Here is a 20,486-nt window from a genome sequence, read left to right as displayed (position 1 = left end):
CTGTGCTACACATATCACTTTGCCACAGGACAAACTCAACTGGCTAATTGTAAGGCAGGAGCATGTAGGCAGCTCCCACTTGGCACCTGGCAATGACACCACCAGGGTGTCCTTGTCTTTTATCTTGAAGTGAAGCAGCATGAAGAAGGACCATTCTTTTACTCAACAGTAGAAATAATGAATGGAGTTGTTTATTTCTAAGAAAATACTATAAAAAAATTCTAAAGATAACGGTGCCAGTGAACCTCAGCATGGATGGGATCTGCACAGCATGCCATGCCCTGACTAGAGGTCCATCTATTGCTTTACAACTTGGGGTTCCCAGCATCTGAAGGGACTTAAGATTATCTGTGCTATGCCCTTTTTCCTTCTTGTGTTATCTGTAATAAATGATATTTTAGTCAATACCTTATGGACTCAGCGCCCTTTTTACTGGGATCTATAACACACACACAGATACATTACAAATGGTTTAATAGCAAATACTAGGACACAGCTTTCTAATGAGTGCTTGCTTGTCAGATACATGGAAACCTCTCTCTGCTATGACAGTATTTATTTGCACAAAAACAAAAAAGTAAGGAAACATGTCCATTGCATCCAGAATTCTTCTATTTCACCCTCCCCCCTCCCCCCCCAATTTAGGAGTCACTCCATTCAACGCAGCAACTGTTCTCCATCCTGACAATCACAGAGCTTTTGTTATTCAGTGATTTCAGTTATTTTGTTCATGCAATATCTAGCAAGGTCTTAGTAGGTTAACGCCATGTCATATTTCTCTTCAGTACTGGTGAGCATTGTCCATGCATTCTCAGTTCCAACGCTGAATACAAGACAGACTTGTAATCTCAGTCTTTCCTGTAGGATTCATCTTTCCACCTTGAGCACTGCTGGCCATGAACAATCATTCAGATACTACTGACAATATGTCAAACATCTGAACATCCCAACATTGCAAAAGCAACTTAGTGTTGTTTGCTCTGGGATATCCCCCTATGCCTTGCTTTTGAGTGTCATTCTTAAGTATGGTTTCAGGCTGAGACAACTTCCTCAGGACTCTCAGAATAAGCAAAAAGAGGTCCAAAATCATATCTCAGTCTTTGCACATTAAGGGACCTTTTGCAAAAATGAAGACCCGTTCAGTAACCACGGCCAGACTGTGTTTCTGTCCTCACAACAGTCTCAAGAACAATTTTGCTGGGTGCGCAGAACCTCCTTTGACCTGCAACAGGGCTGATATCTCATACCTTATTTAAAAAAAAAAAAAAAAAAAGTAGTGGACAGGAGGCGAGAGATTTGGGACAGGTTGCTGTTGATGAACAACCACATCCAGGAAAAAGTCCACTTTCTACACCAACTGTAATTTCCAAGTGATTTGTCTATTGGCTCTATTCACAGCCAAATTCCAGCGTGGTTTTCACAGAACAAACATAGTCCTTTATAACAAATATTTCTGTATGTTTTACAGCTAAGCTAATGGTTTCAGCCATTACAAAAGTCCCAGCATAGTTCTTCCTTATTTATCAAGCAATAATGCAGAAATTTAAGAAAATATGGCCTTCATCCCAGCTTGAGAAAGAGAGAGAGAGGGGAAAAAAAAAAGGTCCAGTTTGATCATATCACAAGGTCTTTGAGATAATTGACACAGAAGTGCCAAAGTACTGGATCAGTTGAAGACATTAACTTCCCTTCTGCCCAGATGTCCCAATGGCTGATCTTAAGTTCCTCATTATCCCAGCCAAGCTTGGGGAAGAAGGGCCTATTTAAGGTTATAGTATCACTAAAAGAATCATTGTCTTACACCCTATGGCAATCTGAAGTAATTTTGAAAACAGCATTTACCATAGCAAGCTGGATATGTTGTCTCCACAGTTCTATACATCTCTGGTATTTAACATTCAGCCAGTACTCTTTTCTGGCAAAAAGGTCAGTTAAAAGAAAAACAAGCAAACAAACAAACAAACAAAGCAGCTGAAGGGTGTGCCGAGCACAAGTACCCCCCCCCCCCCAATCTCAGGCCCAGCTGACCACAGACAACTGACAGCGCCCAGGGCTGACCAGGAGGAACTAGGCCATACTGGTTGCAACTGGTGAGGCCAGCAATGGCCATGAGGTCAGCCAAAGGGGTATATTTTCCCCAACACGGCATGAGGCCAGCAAAAAGGTATCTTTTCCCCAACATGGCATGAGATCAGCAAAAAAGGTACATCTCCACACCAAATATCATATGACCATGAGTCAAACTCCGTGCCCGTAAATAGCGCCGCAGCCTAGAGCCCATGGAGCTCTCCTGCACGGTGGTGAATGTCCCCTTGCATTGGGACACCTCTCCAGGTGACTCTCCAGGAGGTAGGAGAACCTCTGACAAGAAACTGTGGGAGTGGTAAGAAACCGAGACTCGGGCAATAACAAATGTGCAGTAAGATTCGCTCCCTATGACTATGCTGTATCGCCATCTTCAATAAATCTGTTTGCAATAAACCCAGAGTTAATAATACCCCCGCCACCCCCGACAAAGGGAAAGCATCTAACCATAAATGAAAGCATTCATACGTGTCAGTAGAAAGGGATCTAATATTTCTGAGTTTCAGACAGACCAAAATCCCTCCTTAGAAGCCCTAGCACTTAAGTGACTGGGAGAAGGAGGAATATTCACTGAGACATAAAACAGAACAATTTAATAAGCAGTATGACCTCCTGTTATTCAGGGTGCCACTGACTTTTAAGGGGTAGCGGGGAAAAGCTAACAACATGGTCTCCATGTGCTCAGAGAGAACAGTGTTGCCATATTCCTGCCTATCTGTTGAATTCAGACATCAAGTAAGATAGGTTTGGGCCCCCAACACAAATGGATTCAGAATACCTTTTCTACTGAAAAACACCATGTCAAAAACAAACAAAAAAGCCTTTCAGATAAGGGGTGCTCATTTTAAGAAAAAGTGTTAAGAAAAATCAAAATATACTGTTACAGTGATCTGAAACTATTTAATTTCTTTTCAAAGTCTGACTAAAACAAAATTGGAATTTTTCATTCCAAGAACTTCCTCCCTCCACCCCACCAATTCAAATGCTTCCCTTTATTTAAAATTTTTTGTTCTCCTGATTTTTCCTAGGCAGTGACATTTTCACTCAGCACAGCTTCAACAAACAGTGTGCAGAAAGATATACTAGTAATTTAGTCCTTCATCACACTGCAGACGCAGGATGGGATTATGTTATTCCTGCTACTTGCAAGAGGAAACTATAGTTTTCACAAAATAAGTCCTGAAGAAAAAGCAGGAAATGCTTGTGCAAGTCTTATCAGCCTCTTTCACCTCTTTGCTTTTTGGAAACGGTGTCTCAAGACAGAACTTGATTTTTTCTGGATTAAAAACCAAAGAGCTGGGTAGTTCTACAAAATCCACTTAAAAGAATGCAACTTTACCACTTCTCTGTTCACCTGCCCATCATCCAAACACCCCCACACAAAGGGCCTGACACGTGAGACATCTGCTTGAATACAGGGCTCTTCAAGATCAACAACAAATTAAGCACCAAGGAGCTTGTGGCACCCAAAAAACTTCTGCACACTTACCAACTTAATGCCATTTCATCCTCCAGGATTTTCTCACAGAGCCCCATCGTCCACTCTGAATTATCAAAGGGACCAGATATTTCCCACACCTTGGCAGCGCAGCTGACGGCATCCAGATTTTTTCACTAACTTTTGTTCGAATTCTTTTGGTCCTATCTTTCATCTTGCTCTCCCTTTCACTTCAGTTGATTTGTCTCTACGTGGCCCTCCTATATTGTTCAGGGGATGGCCGTGCTCTATCTCCTCTAGTATCAAGAATACTTCCTCCTTTGTAACAGCGGTAACATTTATTTTGCTGAGCTTGGGGCACAGTGATGATCTTTACTCCAGCACCTGTTTGAAATTAAAAATACAGCAGGTTCCTAAAGTGTCTGAAAAGATATAATTGCCATTTTACAGCACACAATCCATCAGGATTTTCAGTTGTCAATTATGGAGCCTTCTACTACAAGTTCTCCTCTCAGTAACTTCACAGTACAGTAGTTTGGGCTTTTACAACACCACCTAGGAAAACCACTTAATATTAAGACCCCTCACTGCCTATATCTGAAGGCTGGCAGCCAGCAAACTGCCCACATACAGGCAATGCACAAACTCCCAAATTCAGCCTGGCCCTGCACTGTCAGTGGCAGTCAGTCCCATTCCCCAAAGCTTTGATTCTGTGGTATGTTGAACATGGGTTAAGAATAAATCTAATCTTCCATCTTTCTCAGGCTTACAGCTCCAAAAGACAGGTGCCAGGCTAACCTGAGCACCTCGGTTATTTTTGAATCATCATCAGCAGCATAATGAGACTCCTTGAAAAGCATTAAAGCTCTTCTAGTAACCTGGTTTGGGAAATGTATTAGCACACACAGGAACACACACAAAATAGAACGTACAAGAAACACAGTACTGATTTTGCAATCCATGAGTTTAATTGCTTTAGCTTGTGTTTTTTTTCTTGCTATTTAGCCATCCCCTTTCTATTGCAATCTTTGTTAGTAAACTTGCATAAATACACACTTTTCCTAGACCAGTACATAAACCAGATACAGCAGTGCAAGTTTCTATTTGCAGTTTTCTTAAGTCTTGGTTTCCTATCTTCTTAAGAGAGAAAGTGAATTTAAAAAACTAYTAGGTAATTAGATCAAATATCTGATGGTGAGATGCAGTGCAATCGGATGACTCCATTATGGGAGAACATGATGGGAATCCATAACAGGAACTACATTTCAATCTAACCTGTTCAGGAAACGGAAGTTGCAGAAGATCAGTCCGTCATAGAACTTTGTTGTCTGCACTCTGTTCAAAACAGCACAGAAAAAAAAAAATCTGTTTTTCACTGTTTTACTCTTGGAAAAATTGAGGTCTTTGTGAAAGTAATTTCACGGGTAGGAATATCACATGATATTATACAACTGGTTTTCTACCTGCCTCCAGACCTCTCCTAGCCCCAACAGTTTTGCATCACTAGGACAAATTTCAGGCTTGTGTGCACTAGTGATAGACAGCTACAAATTTGTTATCTGTAAAGGAGCACTTGCTGTCCCACTGAAAAGCCGGGGCTAAGGGCTGATGTCTCTGTTACAGCTACTAACAAAAAATTAGGAGAACAGCATAGGAAGGAATTTTGGGGAAAGATTTTTTGATTAAACAGACACTATTATTTGTAATTCGCTGTCAAGGGATTTAACGCATCTCGTAAATTTATCTTTAAGATCCCACAGGCAGAAAATGCAGGAAAAAGTCCAATGCTCATATAGGGTTAGGTAAACAAGTAGCTACTGCAAGCAGAAGAGAAATCTCAATGTATTGTCCTATGTCAACGCAAATTACTGGACTGCTGGACTTTGCTAAGCATCTCCTGAATTGGTTCAGTTCAAAATTACTGAGAACAAGTGACCTGTGTGCTAAGTGCAAGTTACCCTAGAAGAACTGCCATGCAATGTGCATGAGAAATCAGCTTTATGCAGGGTGGAAAGCATTTCCTACCATAACACCTAAAATCCGTGGCAATGGACATGTGTCAGCATGTTAAAAAGTAATAATCCACAGTTAAAATGTAATTTTCCATAGGAAAAATGTTGCCAGTACCTAGGAGCAAGTCTAGGAGTAGGAAAGTGATCTAAGCAGATGCAAACATTTATAGCCACAAACTATTAAAAAAGAAATCTCAAATGTAAAAAACAAAAAACAAAAAAAACCAAAAAACCAACCCAACAAAAATCACACAATTTCAATCAGTAGACAAGCCACCTATTGAAACAGGCTCTCAGAAAGAGTAAAACCTATGTTTAAAATATTACATACCACCTTACTATCCAGCTAATAAAAAAACCCAGCCAAACTTTACAAACAGGATACAAACAGATTTCCTCTTGCAGTAAGAATATCAGATAAAAACAGTTACAGAATACATTGCAATATGTTTACAGGGAGCTTGTCCTTCCCTCCTCCCAACGCCTTCAATCCCATTAGTTCTTGTTTTGACCTTGTTTTCAGCTTTTCCAGGCTTGCTCTCTGCTTGCAGAAAGAGGACCTTCTTTTGTCTATACAGAATATGACACCCAGGAGGCAGGAGAGGAGAGAGAAGATGAAACTTCTCGCTGATCCATTTATCTTTGTTACCTATTTTACATCACTAAGCCAGTTATAGATGTTACACAAGTTCAAGAAGGTTCTATCTCAGAGGCTTCTTCTATGAAGTTAGCAACAGGACTGAGCAGCAAGAGTGGAAACAGTTTATACTCTCCATTCCCATCCTCTGAGAGGAGAGGTGGATCACCCATTCCCACAGCATCAAGAGGCTCAGCCTGGTGTGCTGGAGCTGCTAGTGGCAAGACAGTTTCACTACCTGCTCTCCATCCTCCTTCAGGTTTCTCCTCCAGGGGGGCCAGTAGAAGGTCTTTAGGATCCTCTGTCTTCCCTGCAGCTTCACCTGAGGATAATTCTTCAAATAATGAAAGCAGAGGATTGGCCTTGTACTGTATCAGCTGCATATCTGAGGGAAAACAAATATTTTAAACTCCAGACTCCTATGACACCTAAGTGAAGGCTCTTATTCAAGGCAAGTAAAACTGGAGAGGCTGCTTCAAAAATTCATTCACTGAAGAAAACTGTACAGCTGTGCTCTGACAGGCTACATTCACAGCAGCAAGAGTCTAAGAACAGCAGCTAAGGCTCCTGTGTCTGTTAACATCAACATCTGAAGCATGCTTCAAGCCACCAGTAACACAAAGCATGCAATGGCAGCACTCAAGTAGTAAAATGAGGAGCACTGCATTTGTGGGGTTTTGTAGTTCATAAGAGACACATCTGCAATGAGGTTTGCAGTTGTGTTCCCTGTTGTGGCACTCTGCCACATGTTAGAAAAGGGAAATAATTAATGCAAATACGGGGCACAGAATGGAGCTGGTAAGACTGAGGCACAGCTCCATTAAGATCTGTGGTATCTCCCAGTCTTCACATAAACAGAAGGAAGTAAGGCATATTACAGGCCAGAAAAACTCCATTTAAGAATACACAATTTTGGAAGAGTTTGGAACTGCTACAGCTCTCAGATTCCTTCCTGCCCACCTTTGTTTCCTGCTGTTGCTCTCTCACTTGCTCCCAGATCTTCAGTGCTGTCTGCCAAGTTTGCAATCTGAAGCAAAATGTACACAGAATAAGGCAAAATGCTTAACAAAAAGCCCCCCCAAGTCTCTACAGACTGGCTAACAAAATTAAAAGTAAAGGGAAGAGAGAAGAGGAAGAAAACAGTTGGCCAACGCAACTTCTGACCCCACAGGCCCATTATTGCTCATGAGGACCAGCAAACAGGGATTCTTCGAAGATGACATGGTGAAACACAGACAAACTTAAAGCCAAACAAGCTTCTGATTAGCAAGTATCTACTCTACCCTCCAAACTAGAACCCTTATTATAGTCTGTCTTGTTGGAACAGCACAGTTAAATCCCATTGTTCATCAATACAATTAAATTTTGCAAGCGCTGCTTGAACACAGCAGCATTCCACCTCAGTTGTGATCTAAGCTCTTCTGAAAGGGAGGTTCAGTCCTAGTTTAAGTATTATTTCAGGACTATAAAATAAACAAATGACACTTGCAAGGGTTTTCTGTAGCATGAGACAATTTTAGGTACTAGAACAAGAAAAGAACACTTGCACAGAACTTTTCTGTATCCCCTGAGGAAACGTCATACAGCTATGCTCAGAATAAATAATGTACTGCATTATATTTTCTCCTTTAATACTTTTCTTTCAGTCTTCAAGTAGACTGAATACATACAATCTTATCTGAAATATAGTTCCAGACCTAGTTATCACTTGGCAGAAAGACATCCTGGAAATCTCTGATGCTAGGAGAAACAAGCTAAGAAACTGTACTCACACTTGGAACAAAACATGACAAAATTTTCCTAGCCTCCTCATTCTCAGAAGAGGGTACAGAAGTAATAGTTAAGGAGAAAAAAAATTCTCAACACAGACAGCTGAGTGAACAGACACCAGTTTGTTTCCCTTTTCCTGATGTGTTCAGATGTATTTAGAAAGCAAAGAATATGTTACTCAAAGCAAAGTGACAGTATGCTGAACATCTATTTAAACTGAGTATATTACTGTGGCTAGGAACATAAGACCTTAAATTATTTCGAGAACTCTCTTAAATTACATATGCCAACAGTGATAACTGAAAACATTAAGACAGCAAGATTAGAGAAAAGAGCAGTTTCATCCTGTGCTATCAATCAGATCCCACCCTCAAACTTTGTCAGTCAAAATTTAGCTCTCAATATCATATTAACCCTCCCCATCACAGAAAAAATCTCACTCTTACATTTTCCATACCAGGGGAAGTTTCCATCAAATTCATATCCAGGGCTGGCAGCTCAGGATTAAATGTCTGAAAGTAGAAAACAGACTGTATGTAGGAGAACATGTCTTATAATAAGGTTCTTAAATCAGAGCCTCAGAGAAATCCTGACAGGACAGCAGGATCTGGCAGACCACTCCAGCCACCCACTAAAGCACAGGGAAGGTGGCTCTCCTCCACTGGCCTACAGCAGGTTACTTTAAACCTGAGACAGAAAATTGATGGTCACACAAGAGAAGGCCACCACATTTCTCAGTAATTCCAGGGACATGGCTAAGTTTCATTCCATATCATAACACACAATCAAACACATAATCAGGATGTGATAGTATGCGAAAAGGCTTAAGAGAAAACAGTTCAAAAATTTGAGTTATGCACAACAGAAATACTATATGAATTGGAAAAGGCTCTAGTATTAACTTGTACTTTGTTAGACTCCTAGGATGACTATGTACCATTCTATCCAAAATTATTTACTTTTCAAGATTTTCCTCCCTCTTGCCCATTACAACATGGAATAAATCAGTAAAAAATTCATAATACAACCTAATTAGTATCTCTCAGAAATCAGAATATATTAAAAGACACTCACATCACTGAAAGCTTCAGAACCAAGGTTATACTGCTTCCCAGATAGCATTGCTTGGAGCTCTTCAAGGCTGGCGTCAATGCAATTTAGAAAATCCTGGATTTCTTCCCTAAAAGGACAATATGATACTGTACCATGAGAAACAGTCAGCAGTTAGGGCCTTCTTTTGCACCACAATGTAGACAAACTTCTGGAAATGATCTGCTAACTTCTTGGTTACTATGGCCGTTGGGGCAAAAGGAGAGCCAAACTGATACAGAGAGGACTGCAGAACAGGTTATTGCCAAATACAAGAAACCACATTCCCGTATTACTTTTCACGGTCTGATTATTTGCAGAACAGGTACAAAGAAGGCCACCTGAACAGCATGTATACTAATAGCTATCATATCAAAAAAGCAGTTCTGCCTTCCATACATATTTCCTCCCTCATTTTAATATCTTCTGAATGTTCTCAGATGCCAGCCTGTATACTAATCTCTGTTTAAGCTGCAGTCTGATGGTTTTCACCTTGGGACAATACCTGATAAGCAAAGGGCTGGAAATAATCTATATCTAAAGGAATGCTATCTTCTTTGGTAACATAAGTAACCAGATCATTGCCACATTTCAACTATTTCTCAGGACAGCAGACAGGACATGAGACAAGCGGAAAGGAAGCTGCATGCACGGCTCCAATACCAAGTTTCTCGCTGTGCTTCAAGCTATCTCCTATATTACAATACTAGCTACATACAATTCCAAGCCATTGCCCCACATTTTGCAGTACCAGTGAGGCAGAATAGTACTGAGCCTTCAGATTGCACCGAGTACAGTGACACATTATCTCAGTTATTCCTACCTGAAGTTTTAAAAAGCTAATTTACTGTGTTCTAGTAAACACATCCTCTAAAACTTTGACACAGAAGCAGTTAATACAGAGATCCCACAGGATGATAACTGTATAAAACAGTTTCCAGAAAAGAGTTAGTATCATGATCTACAAACCTGTCCAGTAAAGGATCATTTTGATTTCCATAATTGTTTTCATTCAAGATGGAGTCAATCACTGACACAGGGTCTTCTGGAGCATTAGCTTGTGCAGTATGGAGCTCCACAGCATCATTTCCTATTTCACTGGATTTGTTAGCATCTTTTATCTGAACTGGAGGGATAGGTTCTGCACAATTTAACTCAGCCGGCTGTGATACTTGACAAATAGGTAAGCCAGGATCCAGAGCTGTCTGTGTCTCTCTATAAAATATGACAGACATTTTATATAATATGCCACACCCAGAAACAAGATGCAGGAGAATTCACCAACTGTATTGTTCCTTGTTCCAAGTTTAGTATCTTGAATCTTAATACCTAATAAGGTCAAACCCATCAAGGGTTCAAATAATCAACTGGTCTTTTTCAAAAGAGGGAAAATAACTTCTTAAAGGCAGATGAAGAATCATTTATTACAGCTTATATGGAGAGCATGTATCAGAGCAGAACATCCCATTTTGCCAGACTAAAGAGGGCATCAGAGACGCATGGGCATGTGGTAGGAGGGAAACTCATCACACCATATCCCTCAAAATAAAAGTTCCAAATTGGTCCATATTTGACTCTGGATATTGACAATCAAATAAGTTTTTACAAGGATCTGAGGCCACACAAAAACTGTTTTCCCTTCAGTTGCACTTAGCATAATATCAAGAGTAGTACTTAAACTGGAGACTATAAGTCTTTGTTTGCTTATTAGTAAACTATATATGCATTCAGGTCCCTGTTCAGTCAAAGAGTCAAGCACGCTTATTTGTTAAGTAGGCAGAAAAGCCTCACCAAATTAAGCTCCAAGTGTCAACCAGCTTTCTAAGATTACAGGCACTCTCAAAGAGATGTGAATTCTTAAAGAGCTTTGCTGACCATGGCCAATGCTGCATGCTGTAAAAAGACAGCCTACAAAGAAGCCTGTCATGCACAGACATAGTAAAAAATTCAGAGAGGCTGTTTCCCATTATTCAAGTCAGTCACTTACATTAACATGACTACTTGGTTAACAACTTAAGTACGAATACCTTCTCATCCTTACACATACCTGGCTTTGCCACTTGTGCGGGCCAGAGCAAGGAGCCCATCAGTGGCATTATCCAGAGTGTCAGTGATATCTCGAATGATGATACCTGTACCATTTTCATCCTCACCATCCAAATTATGTTCAGAAAAAGTCATCTGCAGGATACAGCAAACAGAATGAATAAATCAAAATTATGACTGTTTTGGTGTAGCATCTCCATTTTCCTTGCAGTTTTTCTTCCCCATTAAGATTTCATCTATGCCAAATTSTATGGATTGCGTGATTTTGTAGACAGGGTAATGCTTTAAATGTGTCCACTTCAAAATGGACTGTATTTGATTACAAGATTAGGATAGTAACAGTTGTAAGAAAGACTTGCGGGGGGTGGTGGAAATCACTGTATAGCATCCTGTCCACCCCAGGGTTTCATCCCCTGGGAAGACTTACTGCTTGGCCACTCTCCACAGGTATGCGAACATACTGACGACTATATTTGGAAGGTGAAGCACCTGCAGCATCTGTTAGAGACCTGAGAAGAAACATGGTTTTAGTGTACACTTCAGTAGTAAAAAGTTGTAGCAATGCCAAGTAAGTGCAGTAACAGTAAGAACTAGTGTATTTCCACTTCTAGGAAACCTTGCTTTTTGAAATTGTTTTTATTAAATGTACTGCAGATGTATTACATTCTAAATACGCTTTTTGTTTTGTAATAAATCAGTTACAGTTGCACTTTTTAAGAGTTACTGTTTCTGGCCCTTCAAAATTTAAAATTTAGCATATCTTCTCTTTCCATGCTATTTTTTATTATAAACAAGAAGAAATCTTCATTTCATGCTTTTTTCCACTTCCATCAGCATTCTCTAATTTGAATGAAAGAACACAAGTGATAAAAACATTCTTTCTGCACTTTAAGTATGCTGCTTCTAGAAGTTGGTTTGTCCCCATAATGCACATCCAACACTAATTTGTGACCTAGCCAGTAATTACCTTTTTCTTTTGACCCCAACAATATAATTTCCTCGCATCAAACTTAGTATAAATTGAAGAATCTAAAAAGAAAAAAACAAAAAAAATAAAAGAACAAGTGATCAGCATAACAATCCTAATACTAAATTATTAATTCAGACTTAAGTCAGGCTTTAGTGCAAAGTTACGCAATTATGTGATTGAAATTAATAAGTAAATTAAATCTCCATTTGCGTTCTTGTCTTAAAAACAGAAGGATAGTTACAAATGGCATTGAAAAATTATCCCACCTGGACAGATTTTTTTTTTTAATCTAATGTAACACCACAAGTCACTACGGAAGATACCAGACCAGAAACAGCTGAGAGAGAAACCAGAGAAAATTTGATCCAGTGCAGCAACACCTATAGTTTCTGGGTTCCAAGTTGACTTCTTGAGTGGTCAAAGTCTGTCTTGGTCAGAGATCTTTCACAAACTCCTTTTCATGTGCCTGCCATCTCTCTTTTTATGTTCCTACTACCATTCACTGCCTCCAGCCCCACGCTTACCCCAGGCCCAGTGCTGCATTCTTCCAAAAAATTGGTTTACTGATTTCTCTCCAAATAATCTAGCCTCACTGAGCTTTCAAACACAGTGAAATCCTTTTCGCTAAGACTCTTCCTTAGTATTTTGCTTGCAATTCTTTGTTTCTCTACTTCTTGGACTCTTAGGAACCGTGAACTTTTTTTCTATACTGCATTAATATAGCCTGTTCAGCTCTGTGTCATTTGTCATTCTACATAAGCAAAGAATGCCGTCAAGTATCACAGAGGCAGGAATAAGGATGGTAGCACTGAAGATGCTGCAATGGTACCTTAGACAGCAGCTTCTGTTGTTGACTGTGCTTCTGCCTTAGAACTGCCACTTCTTTCCACAGGGCCTTATTTTCTCTGCAATGCAGAATAAATCAGAAGACAGAGGATGAACAGAGTTTACTTGATATGCTCTAGTTCCACAGCTTTCAAACTTTCACAGTACCTTGCAGGACCAATGGCAACACTCCTTCTGTGGGTGACTAACAATCAGTTAATCAAATTCACCATCTCTGGGTTAATTTAACTCCATATTCCACCAGGCAGGACCAAACACTCACTAATAAGGACGTTCTCATCCTCTGCTGCTCCACCAATACTCTTGACATTCATTCAAAGCCTCCAAAGCCTTAGAATAAGGACTTAGTGTTTGGAAACAGGCTAAGTGTAACACAGATCACCTCAGAAGTTTTAAAACCAGGAAAGAAAACCAGGAAAGAAAAAAGAGAGAAAGAATGAACAGAGGGAGTGAAGGTATCTCCTGAGCTTCGGTTGAAACCTGCTTGCATGCCACTAATCACTGGGAATTCCCAGTGCTCATACAAAAAGAATCTGAAGGAACAGAGATGAGGACATACAAAGCCCATTTCCAACTAAAAAGAAAGCCAAGCACTAACTCTCCCTCACTGCATCTAACCCTGTTATGTGTTTAGAACAGGAGAGGTTTTGGTCCCCCTAAAGAACAACTACAGATGTTGGAAAACAAAATGAAATCTCAAGATAGTCAACAAATGCTCAATCTTAGTCTCTGGTCTGTTATTGAATTATGTAAATAAGATTCAGAATGCCATGCAGGGTGGAACAGGGATTCTTGGAAAAATACAGCTTAATCTGCTTTCATTTCAAATGAAACCCACATTTAGAGTCAGGATCCCTTAGATATAAACCACATTCAATACATAAATGCTTCTGAAACAGAGTCTACCTCTTCATATTAGCCAGTCTGACATCCATGTTGTTCTGCTGCTCTCTCATTTCCTGGACTTCAGAGAGTACTTTGTGTAAATCCTCTGTACAGACCTTGAGATCTTCAGTTCTTACTGCAGATACCTAAAATAGGATCAGGTTACATATGCTTTACTAAGGACTGTGTCTTGTATACTCCTTTTTAAAGGAAGTGTAGTTAGTCAGTAGATGAACAGGACCAAACTTCATTAAAAGATTAGGTAAGATTATATGATTTTACATATCACAAAACATCACAGTTGCTACAGATGCAGTCCTTAGGACAGTCTCAGCTGTATGAAGAAAAACAGGATGTCAGTGAGCACATGACAACAGCACTTGGAGTGCACAGACAGTATATTCACCATTGTATTTCATGCTAAAAATGCATCACTAATTCAAAACGGCCTTCCCTAAGTGGTTCTCTCTGACAAGTCTGGTGAAAGTTTGCCCCCTAGTGTCAAAGGGTAAGTCAACAGTCATAAACAAAATGCAGAAGCTGCTTGTGCAGTAATAATGCAATAGGCACACCCCTCTTAAGTGTGGGTAAATTTCTCAGCACAGGGCTCACAAGTTTCCATTAAATTACTAGGAAAAAAACATATGGGTCTAATTAGATGCATCCTACTTGATTGAAAATTTGTCCCACACCACCTGAACTGCAGATTCCTATACTGTCATTTCCTCTATTGTCTCTCCACCCAGCGACATTCCAAAATTATGGAGACTTGTCTCTAGAGCCCTAATTGCTTTTCTGCCCACAGCAGAATCTATCAATGCTGGTCTTTCAAATGATGACGAAAGAGTCATCAGAAAGCAAAAAGCTCGCTCTCTCCTCCCTGCAACAGTTCCATATTCAAAACTTTCCATTTCCTTCAATAACTTTTTTTGGAGGTGGTGGCATTGATGGCTAATATACAATTCAAGATTTTTAAAAAGATAGGTCTGGTGCATCACATATCTGAATTATATGTTCGGGTTTTGTGGGCATAACTTTAAAAATCTTGTAGACAGACACTGCCCATAACTGAACCAGCTGGGGCTGGACCAAATAACTGCCAGAGGCCCCTTTCATCTGATTCTACTTATTTTTTATGGGGTTCCAAGAGGGAGGTAGAAGCATCTGGGATTAGCCCTGTGAAGTGTCAGATAGCTTGCAGGCAGGCTGACTCACAGATCCCTTTTTCAAGAAAAATTGGCTGGTCAGAAATCAACCTACATTGTTATAAAATAACATCCTATCACTCCACAATGAAACAGGACAGAATTATTATGTAATCGCTCCACAGAAGTAACTAATGGGTTTCCTAATATTTTTCCAATGTTACAAAGGATGGATTGAATGCCCCGATTGTCTGTGTCTACACTTTTTAATGTCTTGCTATTTGTTGTAGATGGACAGGTATATACTCTGTACCCCAAATGAATTCATGACTGTCTTTTTCCTCTTCAGCATACCACCTGTACAGGGAAGCCACCAAAAAGATGCAGGCAGCTCTCTTCAGAGTCTATAGATAGTGAGGGCATCAAGACTGATGCACAGCAGCAGAGATCCTAGTGTGAACAGTAAAAGGGAGTTTAATTAAAGGAAATCCTGCATTCAAAGTTGAATTCCTGTTGGAGGTTTGAAAGACAGTTAACAGCAAGTGCTGAAATTTGACTCCATTCCAGATTGTAAAAGAGCAGGGAAAACTGATGGAGGTTCTATCCATTACAAAAATCACCAATAACTCCTGTGCAACAAAGAATACATTTATCAGAACTCAACAGTTCCACCTGAATGTCCTTGGCACTAAATAAAGTTTTTGTCTTCCATCTAGAGTACTCCACCCAAAACAACACTCCTGGGATACGTGCTGCCATAGATAATGTCATCAGCTGACTGTCCCAGCATACCAGAAAGCAAGGTGTGCAAGCCAAGACAAGTTAGCAATTACAGCATCTGGGAGAAGAGGATGCCTGAGTCAGAGCAGCAACTGTACAACTATATTTGATCAACTGTGATTCTGAGCACAGATGGTTCAGCGAAGGATCAATCAAAACACAATTGTGACTCTCCAGCTAATCCTCAAGCCTATACTGTACTTTTATTAACTTGGGCAATGTAGCCACCACATTATGATATTCTGAAGAAAAGACCCTGCAGTTCAAATGTCAGCATGATATATCATGATAGTTTCCTCTGGCAGCCAGGATATTACTGCTTGTAACAAGCAAATAGAGGATAACTACTTGTGCCAAAACAGGTCAGACAAAGCCTGAATTTACAAGAGAAAATTGGAAAGCCCTAACAAAGACGCAGCTTAGTGGCAACGTAGTTTTGGGGGAACAACACAGTTTACACAAACTTGCCCAAATGAACAGATTTCTGCTGCCCTTGCTGTAGCCTTTGCTCTTTTGTCAATGAGCATCAAATGGGAGTGTGTTTCTTCTCCTTCTTCACTCTAAGACCCTTTCCAATTTTGCTATGCCAGCAAAATTGAAGACTCGTTAAGCTGTGATTGTGTATGTGAACTCTGTATGGGAAAGGGATCTAGTTTGATGGCTAAAAGACTCGGGTCTTCCTCCAATGCATTCTTAAAGAATGGCAGGGTGTGTTCAGTCTAAGAGCTGATGGGAGGAGGCCAAGCCAAGCCTTAAGCCTGGCATTCAGAACAGAACTACAAAAGCTTGTTGATGCACAACCTCAATGATACTTTTGGTTCACATGGAATTATTCGCTTTAAAGTGTTTGAGACCCCCAGACTTGTTCCGCATAAGCTACTTTTCGTAAGGGGGGGGAGAGAAAAAAAAAAAAATCAAATTAAATACATTATTAGATTATACCTTGCGCTTGATGTTTTCCAGTAAGTGTGCCTTCCCTTGCTTGAAGAAAGGGTGCTGGAACTCAATGACTGAACTTTTCTCCACTGTAATCATACCATTCTCCAGAGCAATCACTTTCCTGAACCCATCTGTGGAGAGGGATTAAAAAAATCATTTCTTTCAATGTAAAGCTGACTGTTAGAACACACAGCTAAAGAAAACCCCAAAGGTACTGAAATACCTACAGTAATAGTTATTAGGAGTAGGAACTATGAAAAAGAGGCTATGTAGTTTTTCTTTGGTGCTCAATCATTTCAGCTGCTCTGATTTTCACAGCTGGGGAACATATCTACAATATTGCCAAACGATCTCGCAGAGAATGAAAGCAAAGGCTGTACAAACAGCATGCATGGCAAAGGCCTACTACTAGCATCCTAAGGCAAGGCAGTGATGTCCAAACAATCACAGAAATTAATCAGAAGGGAGATTTATTAGGAAGTCTTGAATAAAACATTGTCCCAGTGGAAGAAGTGGAACTTTGCGCCTTCCCTTTCATGCCTATAATCCCAAGCAGCTATACAACAAAATGAATGTTATGTACCGCCAGGGTCTACAGAACAATTTAAGGAAGAGAAATTAGATCTCAGCCTATGCAAACACATGCACACATAATCCTCTTTCCACACCACTCAGACTGCCTGCATAAAATAAGTCATTGCAAGCTCTATTTCCATCACGGCTTTAAATATCACAGGGTAGATGCAAAATACAGTTGGCAAAGCAATCCAAATCTCTCCTCGTTGAAGTTTTTTAATGTAGTTAATGTATTCCAGTTTCACTGCATCTTGGCATTACTATCATTAGACAACGTTACTCAGACCTAGAATAGGCCAAGCAGGAAAAGGAGCTTTCCATGACACTACATGTCTTTACAGAAATATTTGGATTTTAGCATTTAATCTTGTTATAAGACAACTAACAATTACTTGTTTACATTATCCTTTGACACTCAGGCATTGGAATCTCAACACTTGACACAAACAGCAGCATCCCCGCTATGCCAAGAGTCTAAATGATCACTTTCTCTCTCATATCTGAGATGGAATCTAAACATGAATGAGCTAGAGAGACTAGACAAATTCACTCGGCCAAGGACTTTCACTTCTTCTCAGCAATTCCCTGAGACTAAGCCATAGTATTATTATCAATCCAGTGCTATAAATTAAATTACTTTAGCAAAGCTGTATGACGAATTCTATCCTTCTTTTCTTTCAAGGAGGAGTGTAAAATAATTGAAACACATTTCTAGCCTAATGAAACAGGAGGATTTTTGAAAAAAGGTAGAGATTTTATTTGTACTGAACAGAGTAAAGAGATATGGAATATATACAGCTAGTTGGTTGGTGAAATACCCAACTTAGCTCCTAAAGAGTTGTAATTCAGACCTAGAGCATCTTTCTGATTCTTTCCTTTTCTGAAAAGGATTTGCTTAGTCACTTAATCCCCCTCACCTCAAATGGACCTTCTAAATAAGAAGGCCATTTTCTATGCAGTTTTCACCTTCACTTGGCCCATAAAATATCTACTGCAAAGCAACTATTTCTGATGTGTGTTGCAGCCCTGCACATTGTACTGTGTCTTTGAATTACCATCTCATTCCAGTTTATTTGCCTGTACAAGTTGTACATTTACAGTATTATATAACAAATACTACATCATGCTCAGAAGTAGAGCACAGAAAACATAAACGAAAAATTTAGTCCAGCTCTATCCATCAGTATGACTAATCTTGTTTCAACACAGCAATGCAGGCAACAGCATGATCTAGGCAATTTTTTTCATATACTAAATCCATGGGTATAGATATGGCCTTTGTTCCTCCAAACATGCATAAGTTTGCTATTAATTTCTCGTTACCATTAACACCACTGTTGGAGCCAAGTGAACTACTTAAGCTTTATGTACCAACATAGGAAACAATGTTTTATTGTCATTGCTTAAAAAGACTCAGAGCTGAAATACAGAAAACAAAGACTAAGACAAGTTCTGTTATTATCGTTCGCTTTTGCAAAGCAAGCTCAAGACCAAAATTCAGGTTTTCAGGGATGAAAGATCTGCCAAGTCAATTGCTTTGATTAAAGAAATACAAATTGATGCCAAGCAGCAATGAACTTGGCAGAAAGAACCCGAGAACAGTTGATACTTACACATGTTAAGCTGGCGTATGAAGCTGGAGATATTGTTGTGTTTGAAGTATTTGGGAAGTAGCTCCTTTGCAAACCTCTGCTCATCCAGAATGCAGAAGTTCTCACCATTCTAGGAAACAAACCAAAGTAACAGTTAAAGAACAAGCACAATACTTCTAAAGCTACTCATATGTCAAGATGTAAATTGACAGAGACAGTTCCTACAACAGGAAAGGGCAAAACATTTAGTGAGGGAATAGCCTGCACGTGCATTTCCGAGTACTGAGGACTGTACTAAAAAGTTTGAATCCAAAAAGATAGCCACATGCAACATTCTTATTGAATAGGGGCCTTTTAAAAAAAGAAAACTTAAGTTTTGAGCTTAAGCCAAAGAAAAATAATAAAAAACCCTCACATATCTGCTTCTCTCTTGGTTCCCAGGACACATAAATATTGCTCAAACACACTGGAATTCATGCCACTAGAGGGCTTATATCTCCCTTGATCAGTGTGACTACATCCTGACAAGGTTCTTCCATTGTGTGCACTATGTCACCACTAAAAATAACCGAGTAACATTGCAGAGTTACTAAAAGTTCAAACACAATCCAGCAGTGAAAAAGAGTAACTATGACACAAACAGTTTCAGATTTATCATACTCTCAAGCTCAACTTTCCTGGAACTGGGTAGGTATTTCTGACATTTTTATGCTATTCACAAAGAAGAAAAACAGTAAGTTTCTCTTCATCTTTGTCTTTGTAAAAGGCCAAACATCTGAAAAAAAGTGGATGAAAACCGATCATTTAAAAGTTACATGGGACTAAAATAAACACTGACTGTGTTTGTTTCAGATGTCTTACTAGTCTGCCTGTGTTCGTAATATTCTATGCCTGAAGGCACACGAGACCAACAAGGCTTATTTTCCCAATCTTAAGAAGAAAAGATGAAAAGTTAATTACTTTTTAGAGTCTTTTCTCCTGAGTGTCACCACTTTTAGGTAATTACATACAATTTGAGATACGAATATTCTGACGTGTTACTCTGTGTAACGTAAGATCACTTAAAACTGTTGCGCTTGTTCACTTTTAATCATACAAACAGTTGCAGCAAGGGCTCTCCCATGGCAACGCAACTTAGAGTGAAGTATCAGCAGAAAAGCCAACATTCACGCTACCCAACGCCTGTCCTTCTTTAAGTAGGCATGCCTTCACATGTTCCTTTATGTATATCTGCCTGCTAACGTACTCTCTCTGCTGAAATGCTATGCAGCACACTGTTACGTTTGCTACAGACGGACACGTATATTGGAGATGACCCACTGCCCAGATCAGGCACGCACATGCACCTGGTCTCCACGCCAACACCTGGGGGCACACAGATCTGCCTGCTGCACGGGAAACACAGCAAGCCCTCTCCCTGAGCGCTCCCCACGCACCCACGCGTCCCCCAGGGGCCCTGCCCGCACCGTGCTCACCTCACCTCCCGTCACACCTGCGCTCCGCCGCGGCCCCCCACTGCCTTCCCCCGTGACCACCACTGCGCAGCCTCCTCCCTCCTCCTGAACCCACGTCCCCACCGTCCCCGCGGCAGAGCCGCCTCCACCCCCCTCTCCTCCCGCCAGCCCCCCGCACCCCGGAGCGCCACACGCCGCAGACGCCCCCTTCCCGCAGCACCC

General features: G+C 40.2%; 2 protein-coding genes across 5 annotated transcripts in view; both read right to left on the bottom strand.

The window, feature by feature from the left end:
• LOC112966231 (V-set and immunoglobulin domain-containing protein 4-like) overlaps positions 1-3,659 on the bottom strand; it is a 17,606-nt gene extending 13,947 nt beyond the window's left edge. For both annotated transcript variants that reach the window (XM_026066116.1, XM_026066117.1), the window contains exon 1: positions 3,575-3,659. The gene's annotated coding sequence lies outside the window, so the exon portion shown is untranslated. The remainder of the gene's footprint in view (positions 1-3,574) is intronic.
• The window catches only part of LOC112966230 (heat shock factor protein 3), a 20,661-nt gene continuing 632 nt past the window's right edge, over positions 458-20,486 (bottom strand). Inside the window, exons 2-14 of one of the 3 annotated variants that reach the window (XM_026066114.1) lie at positions 18,832-18,940; positions 16,646-16,773; positions 13,800-13,924; positions 12,877-12,952; positions 12,045-12,106; positions 11,505-11,586; positions 11,079-11,212; positions 10,001-10,246; positions 9,017-9,122; positions 8,389-8,454; positions 7,133-7,199; positions 6,411-6,557; positions 458-3,907 (exon numbers count right to left, since the gene is read on the bottom strand). In XM_026066114.1, the coding sequence (XP_025921899.1) occupies positions 3,771-3,907; positions 6,411-6,557; positions 7,133-7,199; positions 8,389-8,454; positions 9,017-9,122; positions 10,001-10,246; positions 11,079-11,212; positions 11,505-11,586; positions 12,045-12,106; positions 12,877-12,952; positions 13,800-13,924; positions 16,646-16,773; positions 18,832-18,940 (1,485 nt within the window). In that variant the 3' untranslated portion in view covers positions 458-3,770. Of the gene's footprint in view, positions 3,908-4,469; positions 6,558-7,132; positions 7,200-8,388; positions 8,455-9,016; positions 9,123-10,000; positions 10,247-11,078; positions 11,213-11,504; positions 11,587-12,044; positions 12,107-12,876; positions 12,953-13,799; positions 13,925-16,645; positions 16,774-18,831; positions 18,941-20,486 lie in introns of those variants that run through there. The other 2 variants (XM_026066115.1, XM_026066113.1) reach the window with 2 other exon arrangements.

Source organism: Apteryx rowi, unplaced genomic scaffold, assembly GCF_003343035.1.
Source record: "Apteryx rowi isolate R43461 unplaced genomic scaffold, aptRow1 scaffold_24, whole genome shotgun sequence".
Lineage (NCBI taxonomy): Eukaryota > Metazoa > Chordata > Aves > Apterygiformes > Apterygidae > Apteryx > Apteryx rowi.
The sequence above is the reverse complement of the archived record's forward strand: the minus strand, read 5'-3'. Positions and strand labels throughout refer to the sequence as shown.